This window comes from Gavia stellata, chromosome 27 (assembly GCF_030936135.1).
Source record: "Gavia stellata isolate bGavSte3 chromosome 27, bGavSte3.hap2, whole genome shotgun sequence".
Lineage (NCBI taxonomy): Eukaryota > Metazoa > Chordata > Aves > Gaviiformes > Gaviidae > Gavia > Gavia stellata.
This window is the reverse complement of record NC_082620.1, coordinates 9366050-9382096: the sequence shown is the minus strand read 5'-3', so window position 1 is coordinate 9382096 and position 16047 is coordinate 9366050. Positions and strand designations below refer to the sequence as shown.

Below are 16047 nucleotides of genomic sequence, written 5' to 3'. Positions count from 1 at the left end.
CTTTGTGAGGAAGGAAACAAGAGCTTGGTACTTGCTGCCCGCCTGCCCAAAAACCTCTGGTTTTGCTGTACATGCAGCAGAAATGTAAATGCAACGCAGTAATGGGCATAAACACATCTGAATTGCATTCCCAGCTTGAAAACTAACCTTGCAGCTTCTGGGCACGGCCAAGTCTTTTCGATTACCTGAGCCTCACTTGTGAAACACAGGTGAAGCTACGTCGGACTGCTCAAGCGTATTTTTGAAATACTCTAAAAATGGTAATTACAGAAGGCACTTGGAAACAGATGAGCAAAGTATCTTCATCTAGCAGAACGTTTTTGGACTAAGAAAGTCAGCTTTGTCATTGGAATTCCAATGCAAATAACAATTAAGTTCTACGTCATATACAAATGTCAAGTAATTTTTTTTTTTGTCGTCACGATTTGCATTTAAACTTGGAAATGTCAGAGACTTCAGCCTTGCTGCATTAGCAGAAAGCTTCCCCAGTTCACCCTGCTGCCTGGAACACCCGCTGTGGATTATCTGGCATGTTATCAAGTAACCAAACACCACTTCAAGGAAACATCAAGGTCGATGCCTTGCGAGGTGTACTTGTTAATTTATGTTGATAAACTGGAGCGCTCAGAAGACTGTTGTAATAATATTCCAGTATATTTATATCAGCATATTTTATCAGAGTCATTCAACAAGAAGTTTCATTAAAAAAAGCAGTTTTAGAGATTTCTCTCATAACTCCTCTAATGCCACCACAATGGCATCCTAAGAGGGTTCCTCCTCCATCCATGACCAAAGCAATACCTGACTGGTACTGTGTCGTAAACATGGGAACTTCTTTACGAGAAAGAGATGAAGACATTCAGAAATGGCAGGCATGCCTCGAAACGAACCCTTCCTCTTTTGCCACCTTCTGCATTAGCTCAGTACCCTGAGAAGTTTCAAAGCCCACGGCCTGGCGGGTCACACCACGTTGAGCCCGCTCAGCGGCAGCTCCTTCGCCGGAAGCCGAACTGGATTGCAACGAAACCCCATCGCCAATATCCACCATCAGCCAACAGCTCCGACAGCCGCCGGCTCCTGAAGTGCATCGTCCAACCGCTCTCAGAGTCCACTATAGCGATCCATCTAGCAGCGATTCCTCAAATCACACTATACATCATCTTATTAAGAAACTCCAGTAGTGTCAGTGGTGCAATTCATTTTTATTAATTTTCTGAGATGAAATTAGTGGCACCCACAGCAGCAAACAAAGAACAGGGAGTGTTCCAGTTCAGCACTGCATCGATGTCATTAATTCTGTAACACCGAGAGCCCTGATTGTATGAACTCAGCATTTAACTCTCCCAATTAATTTTTATAATATTAAAAAAAAAACCAAACCACTAACTCAACGATTTAAGAAGGTCCTTGAACAGCCATTGCAACTTTCCTTCTCCTGGGACATTCTTTCTTTCAAATGTAAACACACAGGAGGAAGGTATTGTAATATTAATCAGAAAATTATTTTCATGCATTGCCTTCAGCAAACCAAACCCTTAAAATCATAAGACACTGCTATAAAAACATTTATAATCTCATATATTTAATGACACCATGTATACTCAAACTAGTTAACATGTTTTCTGACCACTTAATAGACTTATCTAGCAAAGGTTCAGCAAGAAAGTGTTTTGCGTTAATTCTGAAGCTTGGATTACCAGGTCAAAAAAAGCCGTCTCTAATATTATCAAATTACCTGCTGTCCTGCAGCCGAGAAGGGGCACGAAACAAAGCATTTATGCACTCACCGAGGTGAGAGTCTCAGCTGCCATCAGCGGCAAAGGTCCATCTAAGGGCCCTTCAGCCACCACAGCAGCTTTGGGTCTTGGAGAACCCTTTGAGAGAGCAATCGGGTTTCAAATGTCTCCCTTTCCAGGTATTACAGACACATTTTAATACGACAAGCAAATGCCTTACTTAAAGATGTCACAAAAAATACAGAAGAGACGGGGGGGAGGAGGACGACAACGTGGGAGGGACATGACTAAAATTGCATAGCTCTTTTTTTTTTTTTCCCATATTTCACGGAAAGCAGGTCCTCCCTGTGCCCCGACTGCTGCTGCACTGCCCTCCTCCACCTCCAGCTTCTCCTCGGCTGGGAGCTATGAAACACCCGGGGAATTAATCTGTACTATTCTTTAGGTTCAATACTGAACCTTGCGTCTCACTATAATTTCTGCCCCTGCTAATTACAGAGGGAGGCAATGCCAAACCCAGCAACAAGCTGCCCAGGATGCCTCTGGCAACGGGTCTCTGCAGCGGATGGCGATGGGATGCAGGATGCTAAAAAAGGCTTTTCTCCCGCCCTGGTCCTAGCAGGCTCCCTTCAATAACCCTGCCCTTTTCAATAGGGAAGGGGTGGATTGGGAAAAAGAAAAAAACTCACAACATCAGAAAGCAAGAGTCGTTTTTTATGTTAGTGAGATGTACAGAAACTTTGTGAACCTGAACACAGCCGAAATGGCAGGAAAACATCCGCAGCCGAAACTTCATGAATCAGTTCCCAGGGGAGCGGAGGAGTTAAACATTTATGGCAGTGCGAAGAAGACATGACATTTACTGAATAATAAACTGCAAACATGTCTGTGAATGCGGCTTTTTGGGATCTCCTCGCCATCAAACACTTAACCCCAGCACGAAAAACACCAAAATGCAAACAATTCCTGTGACTGCATGTTAAACAGGCAGAGCACAGGGGAGGGCTTTGCGCTCTTTTATTTATTTAAAGTTGGAGGCTGCGGGGAGCACTGTCAAGATAAATAGCCTGCAACCTCACTCAAAGGCTTTCAGATCCATTCATCTGAAGGGATACAATTAAATCCTGAACAATTGGGTTAAAACTTTAACCTGTCAAGATTGCAGCTGTTCCATTTTCAATCAATCTGATTTCATTCAATAAAATGCTCATTAAGTCAATTAATGAGAGTTTGGTGTCACAAGCCATCAAGCATGACTGGAGTTTTCACTCGGTGGCCAACACATTGATTAGCGAGTCAAGTCATCAGCGAGAATGAGTCAATATGCTGAAGCATGAGCAACGTTACCTTGTTTTAGGGGAAGTTGTTAGCCATTCTTCATGCTTTTCAAACGTTATTAAATAAGCTGCAATTTCCTGAAAGAGAAATGCAGAAAGAAAAAAAAGTTATTTGCGTGGCTGCATTGGAAACTGGAAAGCTTTATAACAGAGAATTTTTACAACAGAGGCAAGGAGCTGCCAGCCCCGGGTTAGGTCTGCAGCTTAAATCAGGTTTTGACTGAAATAGCGCACTTGGTCGACGTTCATATTCATGCCACCAAAGCCAGACTTAAATAATGTAAGGAAGAGATGCAAATGAGGAAGGGCATTAACATTTTCCAGCACAGACAATTTGCTGGTAATTTCTGTGACTGCAGCATCGCCAAGAGCCTGGTGTTACGTCAGAAGGCAAAGGGGAGGGGGCAGCAACAACATGGACACAGGAAGCTAAATTAAATATTTATAAATAGAACAGCATCACTGCAGAGAGAATTACTGAATTATTAATCGTTGCCATAAAAAGCCAGCGGGTGACATCAACATAAGTCATCGCTCCCACTTGCAGGAATGATACGGGCGATTACTTCCAGATCAGAACCGATTTGTTTGCAGGAAATTATCAGCGCCGGCGAGATAATTCACAACGGTGCTTGTACGTATGCCTGACGAACGTGGGATGGCCGCCCATCAATTTCCTTGGTACAAACCCAGAGCAGTTGTGGGGCAGCCACTCCGCAGACAGGCTGAGCATCGTCGGCAGCCCTGGGAAAGTCCAGGGCGATCCGCGCCAGAGGAGATGCAGGACCACTGACAGTCCCTAACCACGACGGCTGCTGTCACCACGCCAGCAACGTCCCAACACCTGGAGATGCCAAGGACCCCCGGGGCTGCAGTCCACAGGCTGCTGGAAACAAGCTTTTGCCCCCCACACATAAAGACATACTCAGAAATATGTAGTTTTTTGATGCTTCTCTCCCAAAAATTGCCTCCCAGCCGGGTCCAGAGTGTCCCTCTCAGAGAGACTTGCAATAGCAAAAGCTATGCAGAAGGGTCAGTGAAGCTGCCTTGAATGTCCAACTGCCTCAAATTAGACCCCAAAACCACGTGCAGTTTAATCTCCAGAGCTACTGCAACCGAAGTGGCTACAGGCTGCGCCATCACGAAGGTGATGCAAGAAACGGGTCTTTCAACCAGGAGAGGATTTTTTGGTTTTTTTTTAAAGATAGTTCTATATAAGGGTTGTAGCTGTATAGTACCAAAGCTAAAAAAATCCACAATGCTCTCCAACCAGCTGGCCCAAGCATCTGCTAGAGCCACAAAATGCAATTATATTACTCCCAAACGAGACGTAAAAATATCTTGTTTCCAATACTCTTGGTTTTAAGACTCATACTTAATGTCCTCCGGGTATTGCAGCAGTGCCAGATCTCCGTGTTATGTACTTTATTAGAGTTGTGTGAATGTCATATTAATGACTCCTAACCAACATGTTTACACTGCAAATAAATTCTCCCAGAATCCTCCGCCGCACCCCTCGTTTCCCAAGCCCGACTCTGCATTTTTAAACAATTACCGTAGTGGCAAACGATGGGAGCAGTACTGCTTCTACGTGAGCCAGGAGGAGGAGCAGTGACACGAAGCTCCAAAACCACCTCTTTTTAATTGCTGGCTAATTGCTGCGTAAAATTCAGTATCAAAATAACCCGGTGCAGCCCTCCACCGAGACGCCAGGCACTGGCACAGCACCTACACTCGTGACCTTCCCAGAGAAGGCACCAAACCTTGCACTTTTACAGGAGCCGCAGTTCAATCAGATGCAAGGGCTAAAATTCAGACACTGCACAGCCAAAAAGGTCTGGCCCCAGGCGTCCACTGGGCTCCGAAGAGACACCACCCATCGCTCCCTGCAAGAGCCGCCGATGCAGCATTAACTCACAGCTTTGACGCAGGGTGCAAGTTGTAGGAGCCAACCACTGATTTTATGCATACATATGTATATATATAAACCCATAAAATACTCTGCAACTAAAATTCTTCAGAAAATGTGAAACAAGGTCCCTGTTTTTTTTTTTTTTTTTAAAGCCAGTACAGTATTTCCACCAAATGTGCTGTGGTCTGCAGAATTTTATTCCCAACCCATCCGACGTTATGTCCTCGACTCACTACAAATCTGCATCATCTCACACCTTACAGCGAGACGAGCTTTGGAGATACCAAGGAACAAGCACCAGTGGATGCCGAAGAGGGAGCTCGCTATACATCCTCTGTAACACCCAAGTCCCCCGGACGCTTGTGGTGGATGGTCTGTATGAGAGGTATTTGCAGAAACAAATCCCTTCAATGCAGAGGTGGATCCAGCTGATGCACTCTCAAAATCCTACAAAAGCAGGCAGGTTTGGGGGGTTTCAGATTAGCATGGGATTTTGCCTATTCCTACTAAAAAATCAACTTGCCATAAGGAGAATAAAGCAATTTTTAACTTTCATGGCTGAATAAACATACTGCTATAGCACAGAAAACCAAAGTATTTCAGGTAAACGAATGTCAGTCTTACCCGAGGCTTGTTTAAGTTATTGCTTCCAGCCGGCCTATACCCCGCACGCTTGAAATCTTCATCCCAAAACCGTCACCGACGGGAGGAGCTGCGGCAACAAGACGCTCCCCTTTGGAGGCAGAACGCTGCTGGCCTGGGCCTGCTCAGCAAATTTGGGCAGACCAAAGAATAAGCTGCAGATCAATGCCACAGACACACGGGTGGCCCGCGGAAACACACACACGTGTTACTGACACGTCCGGGGAGCTCCGACCCCTGCTGCGGTAGTACGGAAAGCCACAGCTCCAACCAGGCTCCAAGCTGGATCTTCAGACAACTCAAAACGTGTAATTCAATTCTTTTAACAGGATAAAAGAAGGATCCGCATCAACTAGGATAGGAGCTCCCCCAGGCTTTCTGCTTAATGATATATTACAGCCTGATTTCCCTCCTCCAGAGGCAATACCTTGGATAACAAGGAAGATCTAGCTCACGGCAGCGCTATAAATTAACACGTGCAGCAGAGAGACAGCGAATCCTCCACGTTGCCGTCTGTGCCCCGAGTACCCAGTACAAGGACTGGCACGCAAATGGGGCAAAAAGCCCCCAAACCCCCCCCAAAACCTCCTGCACCATCTGCTCGCCCTGCCCATGCCTGCCTGCAACCCCACTGCCCGGGGCACCGCATCCTTCACCGGGATGTCTCGGCATCACCAGCGAGGAGGGGCCGGCGCGCTCAGCGTCACGAGCTACCGCGCTGTCGGCTCCTCGATCCGGTTCGCCTGGCTTCTGGTGCAGGGGCAGCCGAAACCAGGCACGCAGAGTCCCAACACGGTTTGGTGTCAGGAGAGCTTCTGCCACAGCGGCTGAACGCCATCCCAGCCACACAGCCCCAGGCCAGGCAGGGGAGAAGCGAGCAGAAGTGCCTATTTACGGTTTGACACCTACGCGCCAACTTCTGTCACTACATAAGCACCAAGACTCTGGGAGAATCATCTCTCGTCTGCCACCTCAAACTGGAGCAGAACCGCGAGAAACAGATGACTCGGGGACGCTCAGTGATGCTCACGGCAAACACTCACACACAACACACACACACAGCGCCAGGCAAAAAGGCGAGTTTCCAAAGGCACATCCTGGGCTCTGGGGTGAACCCTAAACCGGCGCTGCGCAGCGAAATGCTGGTTTTCTAAGGGAAATAGAGAGGAGAGCTGCGTGCACCAGGCACAAGAAGCAGAGGAGCTCAGCAGCGAGACGCCTGGGGTCAGCGCCCACAGCCTGGTGGGGAAAGCCTGTCCCAGGGATGGGATGCACAGGACCAGGGTGGGGAAGATGCACCGGGGAAGGCTTCTCTACCATCAGCAGCAAGCCCCCTTTAAATCCTGTTCTTTAGATGTTCTGCTTTCTGTAAGTTTATGACTTCATGTCCATCGCCCAGGAAAGTCCCAGCAAACCGCAGAATCCAGGGTTGGCAGCAAACAGATGGGTACTGCACGTGCAGCAGCGGATGCTCCGGGGTCAGAGGCAGGAGCGAAAGGAAATGCTTTTCATGGAAGAGACGACGCAGGCGGCACACACGCACAAATCTGCAGCCAAGCAGCTCCTCCAAGCAAAGCCCAAACCAAGCTAAGGACAAGCCCGAGCAGCTCAAGTCATAAAAAAAGCTATTTTTTTCAAATCTGTCGGCGTGGTGAGGAAAGCACCACCTGTGAGACGCAAAATACAAGGATGAGATTTCTCAGAAGCCTTGAAGCCGCAGGCAGCACAGAAGGAGCTGCAGCTGGGAGCGGTCGGCTCTCCAAAAACCCAGGGTCAAACCCACCCTGAGCAGCCCAAGTCTGGAAATTTTCCTCCCGAACACTGTATCTCACACAGCTTCTTGCAATAAATGAATTCCTACAGAGTTTTTGCTATATGCAGGTTGGAAAAATAAATCTGAAAGACCCAGATGAAAGTGGTCAGACCAACGCTGATGTTTTATCAACAGTTTGCAGGAGATGCTTTTTTAAAGCACGTGCCTGTCTGCGCTTTGGGGCACAAGCAGAGCTGCTAACAAAGAGCCGGTACTTGTGAGCTGCTCGGGGCATGTACCCCTTTGTCACACCAATGCTGTTTCTCCTTTTGAAAAAAGGGGGAAGAAATAGATTTATCACTAGAAGACACAAAGTCATTAAATAATTAAAACCAAAACTATAGGCACAATAAAAGCCCTCTGATTTAAAAAAACCCTGCATTTTAATGTGCATTAATTCCCCTAATGATTCACTCTGTGTGTCTTACAGGGTCAAATCAATGTCTTCACCAAAAAATTCAATTACATCCCATTCATCGTATCTTTGGAGGAGGCTATTGTTTGCTTTTGTCTCCTATCAAACCCTTTTTCCATTGCTTCTTGCCCGAGACTACAAACAAAAGGCAGCGTAGCACCAGCAAGGTCAGACAAGACAGAGCCAAGCTTTGAAACCCAGCTCTCTGTCCTCAGCTTTGCTGTTTAATCAGAAAGCAAGCGAAGAAAATAAAAGGACACGCACGCTCGCCATAAACACCCAACTCACCGCTGCTGGCGAGTCCCCCTGAGGCACCAGTCAGGGTAAGTGGCACTGGGTGGACCCGAAGGCCACCAAAGAACATCTCTGTGGGTGAGGGTACCGCGCACCAAGGCCAGCAGACCCTACGCCGGAATGTCCCACCCGGCCCCGCATCCCTTCTAAACCCAGCTTTGGAAACAACGTCAGCAAGTAAACTGAGCGAGAATTGCTGAGAAAGGTCGAAATACTGAAAGTTGCGCAGATCCAGATCTGTTTCCGACCGCGCCTGCCGATTTCACGGCAATGCTCAGAGCATGGCTTTGCCACCTAAGTGAGAGCCTGTAGGACCGAGTCCTGTATTCACAGCTTGTAAGACACCGTTGAGGAAAAAAGGTTTAATTTGATCAGCTAATGGAAGCACCCTGTAAAGCAATTAGGTAATTTAACAGTAAAAATCACATGAGTTATGTTTTATCTTAAACTTACTCATATAATTCAGTGGTTTAATTTATACTTTGTTGCTCAGGCTGAAAGCATTTTCTATAAATGAACTTTTATTTTTATTTTGCATTCCCCTGTTCATTAAGGTTATTAGTTTGAACGCATCAAAGAGCCATCAGCTGTAAAGCCAAGTTAACTGCATTAAACAGGACGCACGTGGGCTACAGCGTCTCTAGATGACTGCCACCGAAGCCCTTCCCATCGCTCTTCCTCCAGCTTCGCCCCAAAAGCCCTGCGCTGGAGTTGCGCTGTTAAGCCTCATGTGAACAGAGCAGAGGAATGAACTGCAGACGTTATCAGCTCAGGGTGCTGCGCCGGGGACCCAGACTGAGGGGCGGCGGTGGCCGGAGAGCCAGCACCATGCTTCCCACCCAACGCTACGTGACTGCAGCTTCTTGGCTGCTTCAATATTTAACGACAGCACATCGCCACCCGGAGCTGCAGCAGCGGGCGACCTGATCTCACCTCCCGTGTCCCAGCTGCCGCGGAGAGGATGAGCTGCAGCACTGCAGCCTGGCAGTGTGGGACAGGGAGCAGCCGGGAGCAGCCCACTGCAGAGCGCTCGTCACCGCGTGCTGCACAGCAGCTTCTGTGAAGTGTGCTTCTCTTTATGTACAGGAGCTGAAGAGGACACTGTCACTGAGCAGGGGATGGACCAATGGGCAGGGGTCCAACACACCGGCGGTGTCGGCGAGGCCCGTTACCCATCACACGCGCAGGAAAGCTGCGGACTCTGTTCTGCTCTGAGCTGAAAGACTTGCGGTGGAACACACACACTGTTTGGGAGAAAAAGTTATAAAAGGCTGTGAAATCCACAATGAACACCGCTGCCTGGCAGAAGACAGTCTCTGAATCTGAACTAAGCCCAGAGGAGATGCAAGGAAAGGCTACTGCATGGGACGTATGCGTTTAGGATGCAGCTGTAGTCGCACCTCCCGCCGACGCTATTGGACGGAGCATCCTGCCCCGCAGTGAAGGCACGGGGAGAACAGGCAGCACCCCTGCGAGCGTGCCGCAGGAGCGCCCGAGCAGCGCAGTGCGCTCCAGGGTGAGCTCACGCTCACATCAGCTTGGCTTCACATGCTAATAGAGACATGAGCTCCAGAGAGAGCAGGGCTGCAAGCGCAGCGGCCTCACTTGACAGAGCTGGCAGACAATCGCCCCGTACGGCTTCTGACCCTAAGCCCCGAGCGCAGGCACTCCTCAGCACAAGTCAATTGGGATTCTTGTCCCAGGGACGGTACCGAGGGGCTGTCTAAAGCCATGGATTCGAGCAGTAGCTCTCTCCCAGCTCAATCCCCCTCCAGGTCATCTCTGCATTGTTGCGAGGGTATCAGCAATTCCCACCTGACCTCTCTCAAAAGAGAAAGAGAAATTGGAAGCCAAACAGGATTCCCTGTGCTAGGTAGCTTAGGCCACCTATCTTGTCTCAAAGTAATAAATCATTAGGTTTTAAAAAAAAAAAAAAAAGAGTCTGAATTTCAAGTTATTACTTTATATGAATTATACGTATCCAAATTAATAAGCCTGAAATATATGTATATTTTAAAAGAAAGCAGGAGAGTTTGTACACAACTCTGGATTTATACCACAGAGCTAATAAAGTTGCGAGCTCTTAAGCAAGCACATTTATTCTCCTAGGAAATCTCCACGTCCTCACTGCTATAAAGACAAATTCCAGCCCATGGCTTCCTTATTGTCCTTCCACTCTGAAGTGAAAATACAAATTCATGTTGATTATGTAGCATCTTCTCAGCTGGGATTAAGCAGTTTTCATTTTCTAGCCGTCCCCACTCTCAAAGCCATTAATATTCTGAATATCACAAGCACAAACTGATCTGAGGGCCACCCAGAACAAGTTCTCACTACCTTGTTTAGCATCGCTGTAACAAAAATCGCAGTACCATTTCCCTCGTCCAGTTGTTTGCCCTAAAATAGCAAGATAGCATCAAAAGGGACATCGCTCGGTGAGCTGGGGAGAAATCAGAAGCAAAAGAAAAGCAAACAAAGCTTTTGAGTAACCAGCAGAGAAACGCAAGTCAGGCTGCCGGCTGGTTGACAAATACCTGTCAACAACAAAAAACTTCTAAACCAAACGTTTCATTTCCTTTTGCAGGTAGTGCTTTTTGGTTTGGTCTTGAACTGTTACCTATCTGCAACTCGCTACAGCAAAAATGTTGGTCTGCGCACTCTGAAGCTGAGAAGGGGAATAAGCCCAAATATTACTATGGTTTTACTGACAACCTGCATTAGCGATACAAGCTGGAGGCCAACGGGATAGAGGCTTCCTAGTATTGCATTTTGCCAAGACAAGCCAGAGTAGGCTGTCAGTCAGGACTTGAGTGGCTTTGGTTTTCCAAAGCGTGCCGTGAACTTTCTTCCAAAAACCTGCCCAGCCTCACAGCAGCAGCCGCACTTTGGTGGGACGCGCTCTAACCGCCCCCAAAAACACAGTGGGGAGAAGCGGCGCGGCATGACCTCATTTGGTGTCTGATACCTGAAAGCAAGCTTTCCAGTTACTACGTTGCTTCTTCCATCGTGACGCAATTAAAGACAAAAATAAATTAAAACTTCATTTTAAAATGTATTTTTCTAATTTAGTAAGGATACACCAACTAATGTTCTATCTAATTAGATGGAAGCCAGGTTTTATTATCAATATCTGCAGCTAACTAATTGAATCATTTACAGTCACCACTGCGCCGAGGGGCTCCCTGCCCTGGGAGGGGGAGGCGGTACCGGGGGGGCTGCCGGGCAGAAAACCTCCGCTGCGCCTCTGTCCCCTGCGTGGAAAACTGGCATCGGTCCCCGTTTCCTCAACACTCTTGGGGGACAGAGATCCGCTCTGTAACGAGGTCCCTGCCTCATCGGGACTCAAACTTCATCTCCTCTGAGCCGATGCAAATTCCTCCTCCGTAAAGATGAGGCGCTGTTGGGAAATATGAATCCCTGCATCCCTGACGCTCCTCCCTCTGAGCATCCTCCATCACGGAGCGATGCTCTTGCCCTGGGGATGCCCTTCTCCATCAGCCGCCTGATGGCACCTGCGCAAGGATGCTCTGCTTCGCCCTGTGCTCCACCACCACAGCTCCCCCAGCAAATGGCTGGTTTTTAAATGCGCATTTTCTGGCGGACAGAAAAACCACAAGTTGCCAGGACGTGGCGGCTTCCTGAGCCATCACCGCTGGGGGTCCCAGCCAGTCGCCTGGGGAAGAAAAGGCTGTTCTTTATTCCTGGAGCAATAAGCCAAACCCCACTCCAGAAGGGTCTTAAAGGAGATTTATTTTGCAGAAGCCGTTTTAGAGCCTCTGTGTAGGAGAGAGTGATAAATATTCTGGCTTTCCCCAGTCTCCGCTGCTGCCGCCTGTCCCCCTGGGAAGCGGCAAAGCAATAGGAGAGGGGAGAGGGAGAGAGGAAGCGTAAAGGGAAGAACAAAAGATTCGCTACCAAAACCTGGTACCGCCGAACACGACCCAGTGACGTTCACCCACAAGCATGCGGGGCAGAGCTCACCCCTATTAACACAGTGCGTGCTCGCACGCAGCACAGGCACTTATTTATACCCGTGAAAATATCATTAAATAGCGTAAGCCAGGCCACTTGGTCTATTACCCTAACGGATGAAAAAAACCCACAATTTTGGGGGCCCAAAGTGTTTTTTGCTTTCCCTTGCTTTGCCAGAGAGCAGATGACGACCTGCAGCCCGCTGGCTGCTGCCAGCTCTCCTTCACCCAGCCTCGCCTGGCAGAAAACACCTCTGCAGAGTTTAAATCTTGCAAAAGAGGTGCAACGGCAGCCCTGGGACCACTAATTGGCACCGCAGGAGAATAAAGCCACGGAGTGGAAAGCGCATTTGGCTGGGGAGATGTACGTCTTGTTTCCTCACGTTGTGCACGGCGACAAGTGGCTGGATTGCAGGCGGTGGGATGTTTTCATTAATAATAGCGTCTCACTAACCATCTGCTAGAGGTCCACACTATTAATTTAACAGAAAAAAATGGAATAGATTACTCTTACAGTTTTCAATTAAAGTACATGATGTCTTCAAACTGCAACCTTAATTAGACATTATAGGATGACATTTAGGAATCCTGAGCTCTGATAGCCGACCAAGTCATCTGACTGTGAAGGCATTTCACAGTAACGCCAGGGCAGCGCGCACCCAGGGCGCTGCCGAAAGGGGTGCCCCTCGAGTTTTAACACTTGAGCAGCTTGGCTTAACTCCTCAAGTTAAAGGATTAAAAGAGCGAAACCAACGGCAGGCTCAGCACAAGAGAAAAAACGGCTTCGAACAGGCTTGGACATACTGCCAAAGAAAACTTGCGGAAAGAGACAGGAGTGCATGAAAAAGAAAAAAAAAAGTCAGACGTGCAGCCAACATCATCCAAACCCAAGCCACAATAGGTTTTACACCTACGCCTAAACACATCCAGGGATATTTCACGGAAATAGAGAACTTGACCTATCCAGATAAAGTGCCCCATAGCATCCCCACTTAACAACCGCTTTCCTGCATCCCCGCAAATTCAGACACTCTCTGCTGATAATTAATAATTAATGACTATTTTACACGATCCCATTTAGACTGCATTCATAGATCTTTTTCCAGCATATGTAAGACTTCAGCCCACTCTGCTACACTTTTTATTAAAATTTTAATTTGAGGAGTTGCTGGAGATTGTTTATTCCTAGAAGGAAAACGTCAATTGAGCTGTACAGATTTGTGAGGCTCAGCTCAGTTAAACCAAGGCATTTCTTCCAGGTCAGCACGACCAGAGCTCAAAGTGGCTAGCCCCTGTCACTCTTAAACTTCTGCAAAGTAGTAAGTGGACAACTTAAGTGCTTTATTTTGAAGGCTAAACCTGGTATGAAGAAACTGGATCAAGACAAAAAATAATTTTCTCTAAAACACAGGAAAAGGAGAAGAAAAAAACCCAATCAAAAAAATAAGTAGTGGTTTACAGACACCACAGTTAAACGAGATCTGCTCAGCAATTTCATCTGCCAGATACACATGGAAAATAGTAAACTTAAATACGCAATGGGTCTTTATAATAGCAAGACCCTAATTCTGCAGAAACAGACTTAGCAATTGTTGTCCTGAACCGCTCGGCTCAGAAGTACTGTTAGTCGCAAGTATTAGCGAAGTCAGACCTTGAATCAGCCGGTGCCTAATGGCATTAGGATAGATTTTATCTTCCATGTAAGACCCAAACCAAGGGATAGTCAGTGAAAGAGAGCGATATTAAATAATGCCCAATCTCTAGTTACTGGAAAATACCCACAGATCATTATATGATTATTTTATTATTCTTTCTTTTAAATGAGCTTAGACTAAACCCTGTGATTTAAAGAAACATGTGAACTGTCGTCTTGCTGTTGCTGCTAGCTTTAGTACTGCAAACGGGACTTCTCTTCCGTTGCCTGAAGGAGTCAAATATGCAGTGGGATAAAAAAAGAAAATTCAGTAAGATACATGTATCTACGATGTATTAACCACTGTGTAATAGTAAAAACCTCTGTTATTTTACATAATTCCAACAGTCACACGGTTTGAAGATGCTGAAGACTGTCCCTGTGCTCCGGAGCAGGCACGCACCATGGGGAGATGCTACCCTGCTCTCGACTGCCACAGAAACGAAGAGGAGCATTTAATTTTTTGCAGCTCTCCTCCAATCGACCGGCGAACCCCCACTGCGCGTCGGTGCATCATGGCGGGACAGACCAGATCACCTTCTGTTAACCTACCTTTGTGGGCAATGCAAGACTTTGAGCCCTGTTGAATGTAAAATCAAAGGGCACCTTTTACCCCAAAGATTTAGCAAAAATGCAGATTCGGGAGAGAAAAGGCCCCAAATGACTTTGCCACTGAACCACTTCATGTTTATTCTCGCTGTCTCCCACTGAGCCCAGTCAAACCATCATACCTGTGGGAGAAACACAAGGGATCTCTGTACAAAACATGCCACTATGATGCTGTAGATAGGGGTTTTTTTCCCCCCCTTCACCTCTCTAATTCTTCCCCAGCTAAGGCATGTGGGCTACAGTATTAAACATACAGTACCTCATATTTTTATTGTCTTCTTCAATTGAGGAGGGCAAACTGAGAATATTTAGTTCTTTTGGCTTGTTTCAATAAAACAGCCAAGTTAATTTCAGCTGGAAGAAGAGTGGCTGAAGTAGTACTTCAGGCGGTATCTGCGTTCTTAATCTTTTTTTCCTATTTTATTCAGGTTTAAGTACCGCATTGTCAGCAAATGCACTAAGGTTAACTTCTTGTTTTCTGTCCAAATTAGAGGAGTTCAAACCCCCTCAATTTCCATTTTTTAAGGGAAAGCAGGAGCTTGTCACAGGCAAGGAAGCACCCGAAGCTGAACCCTGATCAAGGGAGCAATTCCACAGCAGACACTGGAGGAGATCCGCAGAGAGGAAAACCCGTGGAGCTATTCCCATCACCTTCCGTCAATGCCACCGGGCATGCTCTCCTGTGCAAGGCAATTCCGTATCTCCAATCAAGACTGGCTGAGTCCAACATCTCCAGCCCCGGTAAACAAGGGGGCTGAAGGATGCTGGTGGATTTTAAGCTGTAAGAATCCGGACTGCTCATCTTAGGAACACATTTTGGAGGAAAACGTTGGGTTTTGTTTATTTGCAACCTGCTGCTACGATTTCCTCCTTTTGGGTTTCAAAGAGTAAAACATGGACACGAAATGAGTAGCACTAGTTAGAGCAGGACACTGTGCTTGGTACTTGCAATTATTCTTTTCCAACGTGCCAAACGCATAGTTGTAAATCGCAGTCGGTGGCACTAGGCTACGAGATGGTACGAGGATGCTGTGCAGATACCGCCAATACACCCACCCGGGGAGATCTCCATCCAGCGCCGAGCAAAGCCCTGGCTGGCCCCAGCCCTCGTTCCGAGTTGAGACCAGAAACCTATCGCACATTCCCCTGTGGATTGGGAACACGGTGGCCTCGCTAACGAGCCTGCGCATGTAGCCCCTCAAACCCAGGTGCCCTTTGCTTCCAGCCCCCTGGGGAGCAGCTGACCCTGCTCTGGCCACGAGCATCACCCTCCAGCCCGGCTCGTCCCCTTCCCACCACGTGTGGGACACAAAGTCCTGGTCCTTGCAGCGAGGCAGCTAAGCCAAAATGCCAGATGAGGTGAAAATGCTAGGGCTTTCTCAGTTTGCCTTTTCCTGCTAGGAGACAGCAGCAAACCCTTCCACCAAAGAATTGTGCAAGGTTCATTATAAGGGAAATACCCGCAGTAACTGTCCCTTTCTGCATATTCCTCATTCCAATATTCTCTAACATAATAATGTTTCACATTCCTGCAGAACTGTCTTTTCAGCATGTTTTTGCATTATGCCTAATTTTGTAAGAGTTTTTCAGTCCCACATAATGACACAGTTCAGTGCAGAATCAGA

At 47.4% G+C, this 16047-nt stretch overlaps 1 protein-coding gene across 1 annotated transcript in view; it reads right to left on the bottom strand.

Moving 5' to 3' along the window:
- CAMTA1 (calmodulin binding transcription activator 1) overlaps positions 1 to 16047 on the bottom strand; it is a 302985-nt gene that overhangs the window by 237738 nt on the left and 49200 nt on the right. Inside the window, exon 3 of the mRNA XM_059830126.1 lies at positions 3084 to 3151. Within this exon, the coding sequence (XP_059686109.1) occupies positions 3084 to 3151 (68 nt within the window). The remainder of the gene's footprint in view (positions 1 to 3083; positions 3152 to 16047) is intronic.